The sequence below is a fragment of the Saccopteryx leptura genome, chromosome 3 (assembly GCF_036850995.1).
Source record: "Saccopteryx leptura isolate mSacLep1 chromosome 3, mSacLep1_pri_phased_curated, whole genome shotgun sequence".
NCBI classification, from domain to species: domain Eukaryota; kingdom Metazoa; phylum Chordata; class Mammalia; order Chiroptera; family Emballonuridae; genus Saccopteryx; species Saccopteryx leptura.
In genome coordinates this window covers 103,962,372-103,983,782 of record NC_089505.1, presented here as the reverse complement: position 1 = coordinate 103,983,782, position 21,411 = coordinate 103,962,372, and the positions used below count along the sequence as shown (strand labels likewise).

At 42.5% G+C, this 21,411-nt stretch overlaps 1 protein-coding gene and 1 non-coding gene across 2 annotated transcripts; both read left to right on the top strand.

Annotated features, from left to right (window-relative positions):
• The first annotated feature begins 637 nt into the window (after positions 1–637).
• On the top strand, positions 638–21,022 carry RPA2 (replication protein A2). The gene is made up of 9 exons (XM_066375588.1): positions 638–1,226; positions 1,446–1,552; positions 5,770–5,871; positions 5,967–6,080; positions 9,481–9,555; positions 10,061–10,177; positions 16,160–16,267; positions 17,145–17,239; positions 19,474–21,022. The coding sequence occupies exons 1-9, from the start codon at positions 1,217–1,219 to the stop codon at positions 19,556–19,558; spliced, it is 813 nt and encodes a 270-aa protein (XP_066231685.1). The 5' UTR covers positions 638–1,216; the 3' UTR covers positions 19,559–21,022.
• Positions 18,811–18,929, top strand: LOC136401655 (small nucleolar RNA SNORA26). The gene has a single exon (XR_010750671.1). It is a non-coding gene; the product is annotated as a small nucleolar RNA SNORA26 (small nucleolar RNA).
• Positions 21,023–21,411: the final 389 nt, after the last annotated feature.

Genomic DNA, 21,411 nt, shown 5'->3' with positions numbered 1-21,411 from the left:
TGAGTTTATCTAGGATGTTTAGGATGTTCAAGAAAGCATAGTAACTATACTGGTTGACGATCAGACTTTCTGGGCTTGAATACAGGCTCCCACAACCTTAGCCTCTCTGTTCCTCAATTTTCTCATCTGTAAAATGGGTACAGTAACAGTACATTGCCAACTTCACAGGATTTAGTTAATAAGTGTAAAATGCTTAAGGCAGTGCCTGCTGTTTTAATAAAAGAAAAATCCAGAAGCCGAGGGACCCATGTCTACTTTATTTACTATTGAATCCCAGGGGCCAGCACAGAGCTCAGAACAAAAGAAGACTCAATAAATATCTTTAAATCAATAAGTGGGAGGGGAATGTCTAACAACCTAGTAGCTTTTAGAGCAAGGAACTGATAGACACGTCCCACTCTGCAAAGGAGAAACACACCACGTTATATGAACAATAGTTGAAGCAATAAAGGATGCAGAACTGGATTAGACTGGGTGAGGCAGGTGGGAGGAGCGCAATCTTCAGATTTCTCGGAAGGCCATCCTGGGGGAAAGTGTACATTTCTTATGGGTGCACTGGGGAGAAACAGAACCAGGAAGTGGCAACACCAGATATGAATTTGGCTCTTCGTGTTCAAGATTAAGCAATCCCTCGAGGTGCTGCGAAGCTAGTACCGAGAGTTCCCCGCATGCGCATATCCCAGGCGTTTGCGGGGCCAGGGCTCCCAAACTGGACTTTTACTACAGCGCTTTAGATTAAGGCGTCGTGTGATTGGTGAGAATTTGGCGGGAACAGGAGACCGCCGAACAAAAGAAGTGACGTAAGGTGTCGCTCATTGACGGGGCTGGCATTGTATAGTCCGGCGATGCATAAGTATTATTGGATTGGTTGTTTTATTGAGAGACCGTAAACATCACGGATCTTTGCGTCAGCTTGCTCAGCGGCTCTGCCCTTAGTAAAGATGGCCGAAGAGGCTTCTAGACCTACCGAGGGTAAAGTGCGCGTCTTCAGGAGCACGACCTGCAAAGGCCGGAAAAAGTTTAGGATTCGCGAGCCTTGATTGGCCGAAGCGAGAAGCGTTCTGGATACTGATTGGCTCCGCCTTTCGCGGGAAGGAGTTTGTGGCGCCAGCGAAAAGTAGATAAAGCGCTGCGATCGCAACAAGGTTCTGAGGCGGTTGGACGCATCCAGCGGATCGGAATCTTCTGTGTCTTTCCTGAGGAAATCGAGACGGAGATGTGGAATAGTAATGATAAATTGGGCGGAGGTTGAGAGTCGTGGCGGCGGAAGGGGGAGGGGCGGGACCCGGAGATGGGGCGTCTGGGGGTCGGGGACAGGTGGTAGGGAAGATGAGTGAGAGGCTGGGAGAGTTTGGGTGGGCGTGTGGGGTCTGAAGGGACCTGTGGGTTTTTTCAGAAGCTTGGAAAGCAGCTGAGATACTAATATGGTTGTTATTTAAATCTAGGTGGATATGAGAGCTATGGCAGCTCCACCTTTGGGGGAGCCGGTGGCTACACACAGTCCCCAGGGGGCTTTGGATTGCCCACACCTTCTCAGGCCGAAAAAAAATCAGTAGGTTGAAAGACGATTTCGTTTTATTTTATCTGTCATGAAGTTCTGTAACTCATGCATGTGAGAAAATGTATGCGGTGGAGGAAGGGTGTAAAACATGAACTTATTTGATAATCTTGTATTAAGTACTGTAACTTTGAAAAAAAGGAATCTCCCCGAACTTTGAAGTCAAATTCATCAGTTCCCTAGCACTGCTTGCAGAGTAGAGTATCACTGAACAGATTTCTTAGCGTTGGGAGGCAGTTTTGCACCTACTAAATGGGATTAATAATACATGCCTTACAAGGTTGTTGGGAGACTTATAATATGTACGAAGTGCCTGCCCCATAATCGCTTTCAATATAAATGGTCCTGAGTATTATTTAAAAGGACCTGGGCATTGGAGCCAGAACACACAGTGTGCAGAATCAGCTTTACCTTTTAACTGGCAGTGTGAGTTTCATGAAGCAACTTAAACTATGGTTTTAGTGGCCCTTGTTTTTTTCCCATCTGATAATGGTTCCAGTGCTACTATTACTAATATCACAAGGAGTTGATAAATAAGCTAATGTATAAGAAAGCGATCTGTAAAAAGCTGTCCAAATCCCCTGGCTAGTTGGCTCAGTAGTAGAGCGTCGGCCTGGCGTGTGGGAGTCCCGGGTTCGATTCCCGGCCAGGGCACACAGGAGAAGCGCCCATCTACTTCTCCACCCCTCCCCCGCTCCTTCCTCTCTGTCTCTTCCCCTCCCGCAGCGAGGCTCCATTGGAGCAAAGTTGGCTCCGGCACTGAGGATAGCCCGGGTATGAGTTCCATACCAGGAACTCTTTGCAGTCAAATCCTGGTACATAATAGGTGCTTGTTAAAAACCAAGCCATAACTGGCATAGCTCCATGGCCTCTGCCTCAGGCGCTAGAATGGCTCTGATTGCGACAGAGTGACACCCCCTGGTGGGCAGAGCATCGCCCCCTGGTGGGCGTGCCGGGTGGATCCCGGTCCGGAGCATGCGGGAGTCTGACTCCCTCCCGGTTTCCAACTTAAGGGGAAAAAAAAAAGCTGTCCAAATGCTTGCTATTTACTCTTTTCAGAAAAGAGATCGCATTTAACAACAGCTTTTGTTTTTATGCTTTAAATACAGAGTTAATTTGGCCTCTCTTTGGGTATCCTTTAGACGTGGTGTTCAGGTTCAGTATTAGCCGGTTCTTTGTTTTATGTACAGGTCAATAAGCTTTTTCCTAAACTGTTCTTTCAGGGGCGAGTGTCAGCGGGGAATGCTCATATATGTGGACATTGCTTTAATATTTTTCACATAATTTATATAATCCTATAAGGTATTTATTGCTTATTCCATTGTATAACAGAGGGAGATTAAGAGACTCCCTGAGCCTACACAGTAAGTAACTGGAACCAGACAGAGCACACAAGATGCTGAACAAATCCAAAACCTGGTATGCAGCTCCTGTCTCTATTGTAGTTTTCGTATTCTGGGGCAGACGAGAGGGCCTCCGATTTTCTAATTATGTCTTCTCTGAGGCTGTGGAGGTGAAAACAAGATAGATAATTCATTCTCATCTTTTCTCCCTAAATTAACTATTTTTTCTTCGTTCCAGTTGTTAGAAAAACAGTTGTAAAAAAAGCTGTATTGAGACAGCTTTTCAGAGAATGATGTTGATTATAAGTTGGAGACCAGGTCTTTTTGTGTCTAAATTCTAGTGCCTTTTTCACAGTAAATTAAATCAATGCCCTATTTAGATGTTTCCTATTGACTATAAACCTGTTATATTTTATTGAACCATGTGAAATTTCCAGTGGCTTATTCATAAAAGTGGTGGTTTCATACAGCATTTCAGAGTAGTCTATGGTTCCTAGTCAGCTAGAAAATAATTTTTTCAAAATTAGGCATACACTTTGTGAATTTCTTTGGAACATACCAGGAACTCTTTGCAGTCAAATCCTGGAACATGATAGGTGCTTGTTACAAAACAAGCCATAACTGATTTAAGATGAATTTGAAGGTGTCTCTAACATCTCAGAAATTACCCATACATAACTTTTTTACCTGGGAAGTAATATTTATTGAATACCTATATAGAAATTAGTATTTTTATTTTTATATACACTATATATTTCATGGACAACTAGAAGAGTAAATGTCCTCATTATACAGAAGAGGTGGTGGTGTGTCCAGGGTCATGGAACTGGGATTTTTTTTTTTAATTGAGAGGAAGGGAGGCAGAGACAGACTCCCAGGGTCTCAGACTGGGACCCACCCATCATGCCCCCTACTGGGTACTGGGTGTTGCTCCATTGCTCAGCAAAGAGTTATTCTTAGTGCCTGAGGGAGAGGCCAGGGAGTCATCCTCAGCACCTCCAACTGAGCCATAGCTGCTGGAGGGGAAGAGAGAGAGAAGGGAGAGGGGTGGAGAAGCAGATGGTCACTTCTCCTTTGTGCCCTGACCAGGAATCAAACCCTGGACCTCCACACACTGGGCCAATGCTCTAGCACTGAGCCAGCTGGCCCGGGCCAGGAGCTAGGATTTGAACACCGGTCTTTAGCACTGTCTGACTGCAAAGCCCAAGCTCTTGCTACTGTTACCAGAGTGGTTCTTAGTTTTCTTATGCTGCGGTTCTTAGTTTTCTTATGCTGTAGTCATCTCAGTAGTGATAGGTAAATACAAAATATAAGTCGGGAGAGCTAAATCTGGGACCTCAGCAACTTTTAAATCTATAAATACTAGTATAGCATATGACTTCACCTATTAAATACCTTAAAATAAAATTGAAAAAAAATATAGTAAAGTCTTTTTCATCCTTATTAAGAGTTATTGCAACTATAAAGAGTGAGGAACAGTAGCTGACAAAATAATTGCTAATGTTTATTGAGTGTGTGTGATGTACCAGGTAGTATTCTCGGTACTTCACCATATATTAAATGTTCATAATGATTTTATCACTCCTAGTTTTATAGATGAGGAAACTGAGGTACAGATGAGTTGAGAAGTGTGACCAAAAGCACACTGCTCCTGAGTGGTAGAGCCATAATCTTAATCCCACCCCCCCCCCCACCGCCTTTTGTAGCATATGTTCTGGTGGTTGACTTGGCTCATTTTCTAACCGTTCTGCCAGTACTCACTCTTTAAAATTGTGCCCCAGCAAACTGAAAGGTTCCTAGTGTTACGGACCCTCAGGGCAAAGCTGCAGCTGCAAAATCCACTAAGGCCAAGAGCCTACTGTGTTTGGTCTTAGATGTAGAACAGTTATCAGGTTACTTCGTGTTGATTTCTGACAGGAAGAACTCAAATCTTTAATCCGCCATGCTTTTTCTGTCTTGGATATATTCCCTCTACGAGTCTGTGGGAGTAATATTTGTCCTTGGCCTGTAATGCTCGTTCCTCAGCCATTATTTTTTCACTGTCAAATATTTTGTGCTTCAACGTCCAGCCTAAAATGCTCCCTCTTCTTGAAATCACCAATAAATTTTTCAGATAACTCACACAATGCATCTCAGTCTGTCGTGTAGCAAGATCAAGTTTGTTATTTACATTTTTTACCCCTCCTAGGTTAGTGTGTTAATGGCAAACTCTGCTCATCTCTATGTCACCCAGACAACCCCTGGCAAGCCGTAGGCAAAAATGAGAGTTTGCACTATTGTTAGACTGCTTCACGATGTGATTTGAGTGTCTTTACTAGATACTCTTCTCACATCCTGTCCCTTCCCTTGAAGACGTCTAGTGTGAGCATACTCATCCCGTTTTCCCCAGGACTTCCAGCTGATTGTCAGAACATCTGTCCTAAAGGAAGTCATATCTCTTAACTTTTTGTTACGTTTTATTAAGAGATTTAGAGCAGTCTAAAGTTCTGTCTCCACTGGCCATTTACCATCTTATCTCACCAGTGGCGATCAGCTAGCTCCAGCTTGCCTTCAGCGTGAGGTGGAGTTTCCTCCTTAAAGGTCTGTTCAGATCTTTCCTTATGCTGTCCCCACTCTGGTCTACTCACTTCGGTGAATCTCTAGTACAACACAAACTTACCCATCTATCGGGAGCTTTGGAGTCAGACCTGGGTTTGAATTCTAAAGTATGGCCTTTGTTAGCTATATGACTTTGGTTTCCATCTCTGAAGCAAGGACAATGAGGTTTGTTTTGAAGATCCAATGTTATATGCAAAGTGCTCTGCACTTAGAGCAGATGTGTAAATGAGCAGAAATTATTTCAGTTGAGTGTATGCTACTCTCTTTCAGAGAGCCAGAGCCCAGCATATTGTACCCTGCACCATTTCTCAGCTGCTTTCTGCCACGCTGGTTGATGAAGTGTTCAGAATTGGGAATGTTGAGATTTCACAGGTATGAAGAATGAAATAAAAATTACTTAATCTAAAAATACATAAATGTTGCTTTGGTTTCCAAGAAAACCAAACTTTTTTTTCCTTCTGATCTAGGTCACTATTGTGGGGATAATCAGACATGCAGAGAAGGCTCCGACCAACATTGTGTACAAAATAGATGACATGACAGCTGCACCCATGGATGTTCGCCAGTGGGTTGACACAGATGTAAGTGGCTTTTGAATCACAGTGAGGTTACTTAGGGACTTTTGAGATGTTGAACTTTTCTAGTCTAACTTTTTAAAGGTTCTTATTATAAAAATAATACATAAGCAAGACATCAAAGGCAGGAAGGTTAATATATTTGATTTCATAAAACCTTCTAAACCTTTAAACTAAAATTAAAAGTTTAAACCTTTAAACTAAAGGTTTAAAACCTTCTAGCCTGACCAGGAGGTGGCGCAGTGGATAGAGCGTCAGACTGGGATGCCGAGGACCCAGGTTCGAGACCCTGAGGTGGCCAGCTTGAGCATGGGCTCATCTGGTTTGAGCAAAGCTCACCAGCTTGGACCCAAGGTCGCTGGCTTGAGCAAGGGGTTACTCAGTCTGCTGAAGGCCCATGGTCAAGGCACATATGAGAAAGCAATCAATGAACAACTAAGGTGTTGCAATGCGCAATGAAAAACTAATGACTGATGCTTCTCATCTCTCCCTTCCTGTCTGTCTGTCCTTGTCTATCCCTCTCTCTGACTCTCTCTCTGTCTCTGTAAAAAAAAACAACCTTCTAAACCTTTAAACTAAAGTTAAAAGGCAAGTGACTAGAGGCACTAGAATGTAAACTCTGAGAACAGGACTTTTACATTGGCATTGTATCCCCAGCACCTGTAACAGTGCCAATTACATAGTGGGCCCTGAGTAAAATGTTGTTTTTTTTTGTTTTTTTTTGGGGGGGGGTTTGTTTTGTATTTTTCTGAAGTTGGAAATGGGGAGGCAGTCAGACAGACTCCCGCATGAACCCGACTGGGATCCACCCGGCATGTCCACCAGGGGGCGATGCTCTGCCCATCTGGGGCGTTGCTCTGTTGCAACCAGGGCCATTCTAGCGCCTGAGGCAGAGGCCATGGAGCCATCCTCAGCGCCCGGGCCAACTTTGTTCCAATGGAGCCTTGGTTACGGGAGAGGAAGAGAGAGACAGAGAGGAAGGAGAGGGGGAGGGGTGGAGAAGCAGATGGGCGCTTCTCCTGTGCGCTCTGGCCGGGAATCAAACCCGGGACTCCTGCATGCCAGGCCGACGCTCTACCACTAAGCCAACCGGCCAGGGCCCAGTAAAATGTTATTTAAATGGATTTTTTTTTTTTTTTTGCAACATACTGCAAACATTTAAGTTTTTTAATTAACAAAAGCTTTTAAAAGCAGAGAAATGCAACTGCATTTTAGAGAAGTGGACAAAGAAGATGCACAGCTAATTCGTTATAGATGAAATATAAACTGTAACAACAATAACAAAAACATTTAATAAACATTAAGATACTAAATTGTCTTGGCCTGATAGCTTGGTTGGTTAGAGCATCAGCTCAAAATGCAGGTTTGATCCCGGTCAGGGCACATACTGGAATAAATTGATATTCCTGTCTCTCCCTCTATCCCTCTCCCTCTCTCTCTTTCCCTTCCCCTTCTCTCCTCTCCCTCTCCTATCCCTCTCTCTCTCCTTGTCCCTCTCCTTTTTTTCCTTCCTCTCTATTCCTCCCCTTTCCTCTCTGGCTAAAATAAATCAATAATTTTTTTAAAAATTTAAATTGGCAAAGAAAAAATAGAATGGCATTGCCCACTTCTGATGAGAGCAGTAGGTAGCACAGTGCCTCTAGAATTTAGTAAGCACTTAATTTGTTAATGATTTGTCACAGTTTGTCTGGGGAAGTAGATATGATCCTACTCTAATGGTATATGTATAAATTAATATAAATCATTATATTAAGGATCAAAATCATTAAAATGTTGACCTCTCATTCCACTGCTAGAGATTTACATTAAGGAAATAATTAAATACATGTACAATGATTCAGTTGTAAGAATGTTTATCATAGCATTATTTATAATAATGAAAAATTTTAAAAAATCTCAAAATGTTAGCAATAGGATATTATTAATTAAACCATGGTACATTTATAAAGTACTGATTTATTTTTTGAAGTCATGTATTTTATAATCAGAAAAATTTTTAAGACTCAACTTATTTATTTTTCTTTCCTTTTCTGAACGATACAGAGAGAGGGACAGATAGGGACAGACAGACAGGAAAGGAGAGAGATGAAAAGCATCAGTTCTTCATTGCGGCATCTTAGTTGTTCATTGATTGCTTTCTCATATGTGCCTTGACTGGGGGGCTATAGCAGAGTGAGTGACCCCTTGCTTAAACCAGCGATCTTGGGGTCATGTCTATGATCCCATGCTCAAGTCAGTGAACCCACGCTTAAGCTAGATGAGCCAGCCCGCACTCAAGCCAGCGACGTCAGGGTTTCAAACCTGGGTCCTCTGTGTCCCAGTCCAACACTCTATCCACTGTGCCACTGCCTGGTCAGGCTGTATTTTTCTTATAAATAACATGTACATATTCTAGAAAACTCCAGTTATTCCAATTAACCATTGTTAACATTTTGATATAGTTTTTCCCACTTTTTTTCTGCATGTCACAACTAACCTTCTCAGATAGTTAATAGAATTCTACATTGTATGAATGCCCACCTGTTGGATATTTTAAATATTTCATTATTGTAATCCATGCTATATAATGAGTATTTCTAAAGCAAAATCTTCATGCTTATTCTTAATTATTTCCTTAATTTCTAAAAGTAGACTGCTATGTGGAAATGCTGAGGCGGCCGGTTCGAAACCCTGGGCTTGACTGGTCAAGGTACATATGGGAGTTGATGCTTCCAGCTCCTCCCCCCTGTCTCTCTCTCCTTTCTCTCTCTTTCTCTCTCTGTCCCTCTCTCTCTCCTCTCTAAAATGAATAAATAAAATAAAATAAAATAAATTAAAAAAAATAAAAATCCTTTAAAATAAATAAATAAATAAAAGTAGACTGCTATGCTGGTAAGTATGTCCACTGTCCACGAGAAAGCTTGTCTGCCTAAGGTCATTGAAAGTTCCATAATTGACCTGTGGTGGCGCAGTGGATAAAGCGTTGACCTGGAACACTGAGGTCGCCGGTTCAAAACCCTGGGCTTGCCCGGTCAAGGCACATATGGGAGTTGACGCTTCCTGCTCCTCCCCCCTCCTCTCTCTCTCTCTCTCTCTCTCTCTCTCTCTATCTATCTATCTGTCTCTCTCTCTCTTCTCTAACATGAATAAATAAATAAAAGTAATTTAAAAAAAAAGAAAAGAAAGTTCCATAATTATTTTTTTATGATGTGCATAACATAGAACTTTGGGACTCAGAATTTCATTCTAATTCCTGATTTTACAAAAATAAATTCTAAAAGGTAGGGCAAACTAGTTAGTGCCATATTAGGACTTATAGATCTCTTACTTTTTAACTTTCTATTTCTGTACATAATTTAGCAATTTTAGAGAGGCTTTCACCAATATCACTAAAATCTTAATAATATGTTTGTATTTTATCTGTTAGGATGCCAGTGGTGAAAACACTGTGGTTCCTCCAGAAACGTATGTGAAAGTGGCTGGCCATCTGAGATCTTTTCAGGTAAAGTAAAAAAAAAATGACTTAAAATATATTTGCATGAAAGAATTTCTGGACTCATGCCTGCATTTAGGATACTTAAAACTTAACTAAGTTCCCATTTTTTAATGGGGACTATATTGAAATTATTTTTATTATTTTCAAAAGGAAGTACTGAATTTTTACCTTAATATGAAACTAACAGAATAGTAGAGAAAGAACATCTCCACCTGCAGTTGTCACCTACGGCATCCATTGGGTATAGGTGGGCAAATGCTGGTATTAGAGCGAGGATACTAGGCTATACTTGGTTGTGTAACCTTGGGCAAATCATTAAACATCTCTGAGCTACTTTGGGGTTTGTTTTATTTTATTGACTATTTGGATTAACCTTGAATTAATTTTTAGTATTAAGCACACTTTTCCCATATTGGCAAAATATTATAACCAAGAAAATAGCCATATTGTTTTTTACCTGAAATTGACTTGAATGTGCTTATTCTTTATTCCATTTTTTTTTCCTCTTTAGAACAAAAAAAGCCTGGTAGCCTTTAAAATCATACCCCTGGAGGATATGAATGAGTTCACCGCCCATATCCTGGAAGTTGTGAATGCACACATGACACTGACCAAAGCCAGTAGCCAGGTGAGCAGCTTCCCTCATAGTTTTCTCTTCCCTGTAAAAGCTTTGTGCTCTGGCTTTGATTAACTTAACGTTTAGAAGATTGAGCAGAAATAAAGGTGTCACTCAGTCCTTAAAACATTTTCTCCATGAGCCTGACCAGGCAGTGGTGCAGTGGATAGAGTGTCGGACTGGGATGCAGAAGACCCAGGTTCGAAACCCTGAGGTTGCTGGCTTGAGCGTGGGCTCACCAGCTTGAGCGTGGGATCGTAGACTTGAGCCCAACAGGCACTGACTTGAACAAGGTGTCACTCACTCTGCTGTAGCCCCCCAATCAAGATTCATATGAGAAAGCAGTCAGTGAACAACTAAGGTGCCACAACGAAGAATTGATGCTTTTCATCTCACTCCCTTTCTGTCTGTCCCTGTCTGTCCCTCTCTCTGTCTCTTACTGTCTGTCACACAAAAACATTAAAAAAACCAAACACATTTCTCCATGAGATTTGCCATGTTATTCTATTCCAACAAAGCATCTTATGTTCCTCTCAGAATTACGAGTTCCTCTGACCCCACTGACATGGATGGCTGGGGCCCAAGACAACCTTCAAGTGTAGAGGCTGACTTGTCGGCACCAGGATGGTCAGTCCACATTCAGAGAAAAATCTTAACTAGGACAGCATTTTGCCGCTTTTCTTCCAACCTGTTGGCAAAATAGTTAAAATTTTTGCACCATTATTTTGTCCCTGAAATTGTATTTTTTGCTTGATATTGAAATTTGCCAATATTATTTTTTGTCATATGATTTCAGTTTGGCAAGTCCATTTCTGATCACACAAAGGTTTGTTAGAATAGCCATAGATGATTCTGATGGCAAGTGGAGGATTGATTACAGTAGCAGAGACTAAGCACAGGTGCTGTTGCTTCGTATTCTGTGCCATGAACTTTGTTAAGCACTGGGATACAGAGATCATTGATTCCTTCATTTGAAAAATACTGAGCCTTTTATTTGCCAGTCATTATTCTTGGTACTTGGAATACAGCAGTTAACAAGCTGGATCATGTGCCCTCAAACTTAAATTCTTGAGAGAAATAGGCAACAAATAAGAAAATATATATATATGTATATATAATTTTAGATAGTTATAGATGTGCTAAAATAAAATAAAGCAGAGTAGGAGAAGAAAGTGATAGAAGGAAATAAGAATGGTGCAATTTAGATGAGAGAAGACCATTCCAAGCAGGAGGAATAGAAAAGAACAGAAAGTCAGAAGCCATGAGGCTGGAATAAGCTTGGCATGTTTGAAACCAGCAAGAAGGCCAGACTGTCTAGAGCAGGGGTAGTCAACCTTTTTATACCTACCGCCCACTTTTGTATCTCTGTTAGTAGTAAAATGTTCTAACCACCCACCAGTTCCACAGTAATGGTGATTTATAAAGTAGGGAAGTAACTTTACTTTATAAAATTTATAAAGCAGAGTTACAGCAAGTTAAAACATATAATAATAATTACCAAGTACTTTATGTTAGATTTTCGCTAAGTTTGGCAGAATAAATCTTTATAAAACAACTTACTATAGTTAAATCTATCTTTTTATTTATACTTTGGTTGCTCCGCTACCGCCCACCATGAAAGCTAGAACGCCCACTAGTGGGCAGTAGGGACCAGGTTGACCACCACTGGTCTAGAGTAAAGCAGATGACAGGGAAAACAGTTGGATGTAGACAAGGAAGCAGGACCCAGATCGTAGGGCTTTGTAGGTTATACATAGAAAAGGCTTTGTAGGTTATAGAAAGGATTACTTTCTTCTAATTGATTCCAACCCTTTAGAAGGTTCTGTCTAGGGCAGTAGTCAGCAAACTCAGTCAGCAGAGCCAAATATCAACAGTACAACGATTGAAAATTTTTTTTTGAGAGCCAAATTTTTTAAACTTAAACTATATAGGTAGATACATTCTTTATCGAGGTAGCGCCCGCACGTGTTATTTTGTGGAAGAGCCACACTCAAGGGGCCAAAGAGTCGCATGTGGCTTGCGAGCCACGATTTGCCAACCACTGGCTAGGGAGTGAGATGGTCTGATTTACCTCTTTAAAAGCTCACTCGGGCTGCTGTATGGAGAATAGACTACAAGGCACCAAGAACAGCAACAGTAGTCTAGGAGAATGGTAACAGCAGCGGGGATAAGTGGTTGGATTTAAATATTGTTTGAATGTAGACCTGACAGGACTTATTAGAGGATTGGATATAGGATATAAAAAAGGGGAAGGGTTCAAAAATGACTCCTAGGTTTGGGCTTGAGGAAGTTAGTAAGTTTGGAGGGTAAAATCCAGAGCTCTGTTATCTGTTAATCCAGACTTACCAAATATAAGATGTCAGTTAAGTACCTAAGTGGAGAACAGAATGGGTGGTTGAATGTATAACACTGGGACTCGGGAAAGAGGTCAGGGGTAGAGATAGAACTTTGGGAATCGTTGTCATATAGGTGATATTAAAGCCATGGAAGAAATGACATCAAGGGAGTTAAGAGGGCAGGGACTTGAGCTCTGGGACATTAACCTTTAGAAGTCTGGAAGTAGAATAGGAGCCAGTGAAGGAAGGTTGAAGATGTTGGCAGTTTGGCAGGAGGAAAAGCAGGAAATGTGACTCTGTAGAAGATCTTGGAAAGAGTATTTTAAGGAGGGAGTAGAGATAAATTGCAGAATTCTGCCTAAGAGTCAAGTGAGATGATGATCAGAGGTCTGCAGGTGAATTGAGAAATGTGGATTTTCAAAAGAGAGGCTTCAGTAGAGGAAGGGGAAAGTGGTTAGACGATGGAATTGGGTAGAATGTTTCGAGTCTTTATTTTATTCCTATACTTCATAACGTATAGGTTGGGGCAAAAGTAGATTCATAGTTGTGAATATGTGAAACACGGACTTTATTCCTATTACTATTTAAGATTTTATTTATTGGTTTTACAGAAAGAGGAGAGAAAGGGATGGGAAGCGAGAAGTATCAACTCATAGTTGCTTCACTTTAGCTGTTCATTGATTGATTGCTTGTTGTATGTACCTTGACCAGGCAAGTCCAGGGTTTCGAACCAGCTACCTCAGCGTTCCAGGTGAACACTTTATCCATCCTGCCACCATAAGCCAGGCTTCGTTTTATTGTAATATTTATTAGTTATTGTATTATTTTCCATATGAACAACTAGAAGCCTACTTTTTCCCATAATTATGTGTATCAGATGTTGTATGATAGAAATGGTTTTAAAGTAAGAATAAGTGGTTAGGGAATGAAAACTGGGAGTATAGATAATTACATTGAGGAGTAAATAAAACAGCTTTTTCCCTTAACGATTTTGCATTAAGCATTGGAGGTTGGGGGAAAAAAAAAGCACTGGAGGTTGAAAGCTCTTAAGCAATGGTAAGTGGCCAGTTACGGGTGCCATGGAACCAGAGATGGGTTTCCTATCCTGACTTGGATGTCAAGAAGGGCTCCCTGGAGGAGGTATGCCTAAACCAAGTCTTAAAAGATGCATGCAGTAGAGCCACTTGAAGCAGGACACGAGGTCATTTCAGCAGAGGTAACCAGGTAGGACTAGCATTCAGTTCAGTGTTACTGGATCATAAAATACAAGACTCCTATTTCACTAGCAGGCAATGTGAGGGTATCTAGCTTAAAAACAAAGGACCATGACTAACCTCAAAGCAATAGAAATCTAATGAAGAGTTGTTGAATGAGTGAATCTCCTGACTGGATGAGGTTTCTCCTAATGAGCCTCCACAGAGCTTCTGTGGTCTGTTATGGGTATTTAACATTTGACCAGTCATCCTTTCTTACTCAGTTCGATAGATTAAACATTGAGCACATACTGTCCACCAGGCACTGTACAAAGATGAAGGGGCTTGTGGGGGAAGTGACATGCAGTATGATGGCTGCCATGAGAAAGAATGGGCCAAATGCTATGAGAGCCAATAAGGAAGACAGTGACATAACATGGCTTGGGTAATGTCAGTGAAGTGTTTACCAGGCAGACGAGGAGAGGAGCATTCCAGAGAGAAAACGGTGTGTGGGCCAGGGGCATGGTTGTGGATGGCAAGAAAGCTAAGTGCAGCTGAGGAGCAGAGGGTTGAAAAGGAGTGGTGAAGAATTATAGAGATTGTTGACATCTAGGTGTAGGTCTTGAATGTCTCGGAGTTTTATATTATTTTCACAGGCAGGGGGAACCACCTGGAAGCTTTTAGGCAGAGGCGTGATGTGACCAGAAGTTATCATTTGGTAGCAATAAGGAGGATTGGGTGGAGACTAGCAGCTGAGATACAGTCAGGAGATCGGGGGTGTTGAGGATTGACTTGAGTGACACTGAAGATTGTATTAAAGGCCATGGTGACAGATTGAGGAAGGTGAGCAAATGGATGAGTGAGGTCCGCATGATTAGGTTTGGGTTTACTAATTGAGATGGAATATAGCAGGGCAAGCCGGTTTGGGGAGGAAGGTAATGAATTTTATTCTGAAGTGTCAGGTATCTATGTGGAAGTATCCCAGATTTGGGAATAAGGATTTGTGGCCCAAAAGGAGGTCTGGAATGAAATCCTGGGGGACTATCAGCCATTTGGGAGACTGAAGAAAAGGCTAGTAAGAGATATTGAGAAGGTGTAGTTTGAGAGGTAGGTGGAGAACCAGAAGAATGTGGTATCAAGAGCGCAGGGAGGGGTTCATGGCAAGAGGAGTATGCTCAGCAATGTCTGCTTCTGAGTTCTGAAAGGTCAAGTATTATGAGGGCTGAAAGAAACTATTGGTACCTTGGTTGAAAAGTTTTTGATGAGAACAGTTTCAGAGGTATGTTGGGGAGAATCCAAATAGTGGGGAGTTGGGGAATGATTAAAGAGAAGGGAAATGAAAACTGATTATAGTCTTTTAGAGATGAGAAGCATCTATTCTTTGTTGCAGCATCATAGTTGTTTGTTGATTGCTTATTCATTGATTGCTTTCTCATATGTGCCTTGACTGGAGGGCTACAGCAGACCGAGTGACCCCTTGCTAAAGCCAGGGACCATGGGGTCATGTCTGTGATCCCAAGCTCAAGCCAGCGATCCTGCGTTCAAGCCAGTGACTTTGAGGTTTTGAACCTGGGTCCTCTGCGTCCCAATCCTACACTCTATCCACTGCGCCACTGCCTGGTCAAGCTAGTTTATTTATTTGTTTATTTTTTTAATTTGGTTGTAAAAAAAAGAACAGAGAGGTTGATGGAAACTATTCTCCTTTTTGTTCCCTATAATGCTTCATGCCTAATTGACACTCAGTGAATGCTTGAGTGATTCAACACCAAGTATATAGCAAACCTCTGGATAATTTTCTTCTCAATGCTAGTTTTCTTCTAGTTCCTTTCACATCACAAAAAAATAGAAGGAGCCAGGAGGTCTTTTATCTGTGTTTGAGATGTGCTTTAGAGCATTACTTTATCTTTCTTTGAAATATTAGATAATGGCCCTGGCCGGTTGGCTCAGCGGTAGAGCGTCGGCCTGGCGTGCGGGGGACCCAGGTTCAATTCCTGGCCAGGGCACATAAGAGAAGCGCCCATTTGCTTCTCCACCCCCCCCCTCCTTCCTCTCTGTCTCTCTCTTCCCTTCCCGCAGCCAAGGCTCCATCGGAGCAAAGATGGCCCGGGCGCTGAGGATGGCTCCTTGGCCTCTGCCCCAGGCGCTAGATTGGCTCTGGTAGCGGCAGAGCGACACCCTGGAGGGGCAGAGCATCGCCTCCTGGTGGGCATGCCGGGTGGATCCCAGTCGGGCGCATGCGGGAGTCTGTCTGACTGTCTTTCCCCGTGTCCAGCTTCAGAAAAATACAAAAAAAAAAAAAAGAAATATTAGATAATAGCACTTCCTTCCATTATAAATACTTGTTATTCGGCAAACTGCCTAAATTTTTCTTTTGTAAGCTGATCATTAATAAGCTGTTTAAAATAGCAAGGACTGTATTTAGATTGATGATTTTTCTCATGTTGTGAACTTATTTCTTAATGCAGCCCACCGGAGGGAGAGCACCTATCGGCAATCCAGGAATGGGTGAAATAGGAAACTTCGGTGGAAATAGCTTCATACCGACAAATGGCCTCACTGTGGCCCAAAACCAGGTAAACTCTACCTTAGTGGCTCTAGAAATGCAAAACACAGAGAGTCCTAAGTTTTAGTTACTTTTTTAATGATTGTTTCCTTTTATTTTTTAAGTGGAGGGGAGATTGTGAGACAGACTCCTGCATAGTGAGACAGCACCCCAACCAGGATCCACCCAGCAACCCCTGTCTGGGGCCAGTACTTAAATCAACTGATCTATTTTTTTTTAGCGCCTGAGGCTGACTGGCTCAGACCAACCAAGCTATCCTCAGCGCCCGGGGCCAACACTCAGATCAGTTGAGCCACTGGCTGTGGGAGAAAAGAGAGAGGGAGGGGGAAAGAAACAGATGTTTGCTTCTCCTCTGTGCCCTGATGGAATCCAGAACATCCATACACTGGACCTCTATGCTCTATCCACTGAGCAACCAGCCAGGGCCTGTTTCCTTCCTTTTTTTTTTTTTTTTTATGTGGGAGGCAGGGAGGCAAAGAAACAGACTCCTCCTAGCACCCTGACCAGAATCCACTTGGCAAGCCCTCTATGGGGCAATACTCTGCCCATCTGGGGCTTACTCTGTTGCTCGGCAAATGAGCTATTTTAGTGCCTGAGGCAAGGCCATGTAGCCATCCTCAGCACCTGAGGCCAACTTGATGGAGCCATTCAAGCCAGGGCTGCAGGAGGGGAAAAAGAGAGAGAGGAAGGGAAGGAGTGGAGAAGCAGATGGTCACTTCTCCTGTGTGCCCTGACCAGGAATTGAACCCAGGACTTCCACACACTGGGCTGACACTCTACCGCTGAGCCAACCAACCAGGGGCGTTTCCTTCTTTTAAAGACACATAGGTTTGATAGGGGACCTGATTTAGAGTAGTTGATAAAATCTTTCTGATTTGAATGTTCAGGTGCTGAATTTGATTAAGGCTTGCCCAACACCTGAAGGATTGAACTTCCATGATCTCAAGAGCCAGCTTCAACACATGACTGTGGCCTCAATCAAGTGAGTATTTGGCTTCTGTGAGCAAAAGCTCTAGAATTATACTCATTTCACTTCATCAGAGTTTCCTGGAAATGAGAAGTGAGTTTAAAAAACTATCTGTTGACTGCAGCCTATTGACTGAAGAAGTCACTCAGTCATGGAAAAATGGAAAAAGAACTCACAAAGGTGGTGCTACCTGTCACATCACTCACTCATTTGTTCATTCAACAAACAATTTCATTATGTGCGGGGGTTATAATTTTGAGCAAAAATTGACCTGATTCAAACTCTTAACGAATTTAATCTGGAGGAGCAAAGCCCTTACTTAGCCCCTGGTCCTCAAGTGCACAGTCCCATTTGCATTACCGTCCCAGCTGTGGAGATGTGTGCATCAGGCTGTCTGGACCTGAAGCAATTTGACAGTTTCAACATCCTTGCCCTGAGAACATGTTAAACAAGCAGCTTCCTGATTCCAGTGAACTAACCAGACAAACAATGCTATGGTGCTTGTGATTGTTGTTACCACAAATCAACTAATACTCTAGGCCTAGACAGAAAAGAAGTGCTCAGGTCTAATTCCATTTCCTGACCTATAAAATGAAGAAAATAGTTTCTGTCTTAGTTACTGTGGTGATGAGGTATCCAGGGTGGCTGTCACATAGTTAGTGTCCTGTAAATTGTTACTGTTACTAAATATGTTACTGACACTAGCCCTGAGAGCCTTGAAGGGTTTGAAGGTCTCCTATGTTTCTGGAAAGACCTTTCCTTCCTGCAACTTTACTTCTGGGGCAGGGCGGGACGGGGGGATGTGGCTAGAGGTTCAGAGGGTGGGTAGGGAGGGGCAACTTTTTAATAAATAGCTTTTTTTCTTCTTCCTCTTCCAAGTGAGAGGAGGGGAGAAAGACAGACTCCCACATGTGCCCCAATTAGGATACACCCTGTAAACACCCCACCCCCACCCCCCACCCCTGGTCTCAGGCCAGTGCTCACAACTGAGCTATTTTTAGTGCCTGAGGCGGAGGCTCCACAGAGCCATCCTCAGCACCTGGTGCCAATGTGCTCAAACCAGTTGAGCCGTGGGTGTGGGAGTGGGGGAGAGAGAGAGAAGTAGGGAGGAGTCGAAAAGCAGATGGTTGCTTCTCCAGTGTGCCCTGACCGGGAATTGAACCAAGGACATCCACATGCTGGGCCTACCACACACCGGGCTGCACACACTGGGCCAATACTCTACCACTGAGCAAACCGGCCAGGGCCTTAAATAGTTCTTTATATTAGGAGATTTTAGGTGTGAGCTGGGCTACAGCTTTAGGTCCTTGATTTGATTTGCTTAGACTGGTATTGAAGGGAGGCACTGTTTTCTTGTCTTTATGCAGTTTGAGAGAGGGATCCAGGCAGCCCTCTCCCAATAGCTACTGTCTCCATGATGAAATCAGTTTTGTGATTTTACCAGCATTTCTCTGCCAGCAAATAAATGGCTGTAAATTCTTAGCTAAGACAGAAAATAGGGAGGGGAGTGAAGTTGATATATTTGGCAATATCAGGCAGTTTCCTTTCTTCTGCAGTGGTTTAATAACAAGTCTTTGCCATTTCCTGTGCCCGTTCAAGGTTGACATAGTGCCTTACGAGGCTAACACTGGAGGATAAAATAAGTCTCCATAAATCCCAGAGAGGAGATGATAAAACTCTTTCAATCCTGTCTGGAGTCACAGCTGAAAAACAATTTTTTTTTATTCAAAGCACTTTTTTTTTTTTTTTTTTAGAAATTAAATTTAATGGGGTTACATTCATCAATAAGAGTACATAGGTTCACCTGACCAGGCGGCGGTACAATGAATAGAGCGTCAGACTGGGACGTGGAGGACCCAGGTTCGAGACCCTGAGGTCGCCAGCTTGAGCGCAGGCTCTACTGGTTTGGGCAAGGCTCACCAGCTTGGACCCAAGGTCACTGGCTCGAGCAAGGGGTTACTCAGGCTGCTTTAAACTCCCAGTCAAGGCACATATGAGAAAGCAATCAATAAACAACTAAGGTGCCGCATTGAAGAACTGATGCTTCTCATCTCTCTCCCTTCCTGTCTGTCTGTCTGTCCCTATCTGTCCCTCTCTCTGACTCTCTCTGCTTCTGTCACTAAAAAAAAAAAAAATACATAGGTTTCAGGTGAACATCGCTATAGCATTTGAACTGTTGTGTGAAAAAATTTGTTATATGTACAAATTTTACAAAAAGTAAATGAGCCGTTTGGTTTTTTTCTTTCTAGGCAAGCTGTGGATTTTCTAAGCAACGAGGGACACATCTATTCCACTGTGGATGATGATCATTTTAAATCCACAGATGCAGAATAACTGGGTCTCATTGGGTACCAGCATGTTTTCCAGGTGGACCCACTTTCACAACGCATTGTTTCCAGCTGTGCATATTTTTGACTAGTTGACTTCTAGAAAGTAGGTTTCATCTATAGAAGATCTCAATTGATACCCTTTTGAAACTTACTGCTCTTCGGTTATTTTGAATCTCAGAGGGAGATAGGCAGCTAGCAGCAGGACAGATGGAAGTGGGAGAGGCACGCTGCCAAGAGGGCTGAGCAGTATTACTTGTAACACTTGGGAGTCTCTGTTCCTAAAATACTTCCTGTTGAGAGAAGATGTGTATGACTAGAGTTTGTCAGCAGAGAGCTAACCGAGAAAGCTGCTAACTTCTGCCTGTTTTTGTTCCCCATTTTGGTAATCTGGTGTCACTTTCAGAATTGCACTTTTCAGCTTGTTAGGACTACTGCCAAAGTGTTTTTGTAAATGGGAGGTTCTGGAGTGGTGGCTTCGTGTGGCATAGCAGAGGAAGAAATGTTACCATGTTTTGTACAGAATAAGTACATCTATATGTTTAATATAATAGCTGTTATTGTAACTTGTGAAAATATTTTTTTTAAGTTAGTATAATTCCTACTTTATCTGAGACGGCACAGCGAAGCTTGACTCGGATTTGGTATCATGGCGCTCGGGCTCTTCAGTTAGAATCTTGAGCAGAAGTCAGCTCTGAGAGCCTCCATTTTATGAAAAGGCAAAAATGTTATTTCCTTTTAAGTTTGTTATGAACAATGAATGGAATAAAATTTTTTTAAAGCCTCTAGCATTGCCATCAATGAAGGTTATAAAGTGGATCTTAATCTTGACTCTACCAGTGTAAAATCATATGACTCAGTCAAATACAGTACCTGCCTGTCACCTCAAGATGGAACTCTCTAAAGGCCTCTGCTATTTTTTGGCCAACTTAATCAGCTCCTTTTCTTGTGGGAGGGGAAACTAGTTCAAAGATGTTTTTGACAACTCCAGAAAGTAAACTACTTCTTGAATGAAAGAGCTAATCCTCAGGTAAGTTAATGAGGCCTGACATGCAAATAAAAATTTTATAATAGTTTTAACTGTGTTTGTAAATAAGCCCTAGCAGCTGTGTGGAGAAGGCCCTCCACCCTGGTTTCTGGCAGAGAAAGCAGCAGTCGGCTGTTGTTTTCTACATGTATAGAGTAGTTCCTATCTCGTGAGGAGTGCAGGTGTTTAATAGCCAGTATGTGTATTTGTTTCTTGATTGTTTTCTAATAATATAAAGGGCAGTGAGCTAAAACTATGTTTTAAAAAATCATACATTTGAATTTGGAATTCATAATAGGATACTTTTACGGGTGGTGAACTTCTCTTTCTAGTTTCGGGAGTGGTGCCCTCAAATGGGTGAGGTAGTAGCAGTGGTTATGAGTGGAAGTCTTCCTTTCATTTTGAATTTAATGATTGAGCAATAAAAAATTACATGGTTTCTGAGCACTTTGGAGCAAGTGTTTCTTGAATGCCTACTGTGTCAGCCCATTGGTCAGGCACTAGGAACTTCAAGCAGAATAAGAGATCGTGTCACAAGCCTTGCTGGCTCAGCATTGCCAGTAGCACAGAGGAGCTGCTCGGTGCTGAATCCCTGAATCCCCGCCACTGTGGCGTTCGCACGGTCTCACGGGAGTTGGATGGCCTGCAAGGCTGGCACAGGCCGCCCTTCCACAGCAGAATGACACTCCAGCCAGTGTAAAGCTTCTACCCTGCTTGAGCAGGAGGCACGTGCATCTCAGGTGTTGTCACCTGGGATGGATATACTGATCTGCTAGCAAATCCTTGAGACAGCGTGCACCAAGTTCCTGTATGTCCCAAGTTCTTAGAAACCC

Excerpts from the sequence above, each read along its gene's own strand:
- RPA2 (XM_066375588.1), top strand. Across the intron at positions 6,081-9,480 it reads GCCAGTGGGTTGACACAGAT|GATGCCAGTGGTGAAAACAC; the intron begins GTAAGTGGCTTT and ends TTTATCTGTTAG. Across the intron at positions 17,240-19,473 it reads ATGACTGTGGCCTCAATCAA|GCAAGCTGTGGATTTTCTAA; the intron begins GTGAGTATTTGG and ends TTTTCTTTCTAG.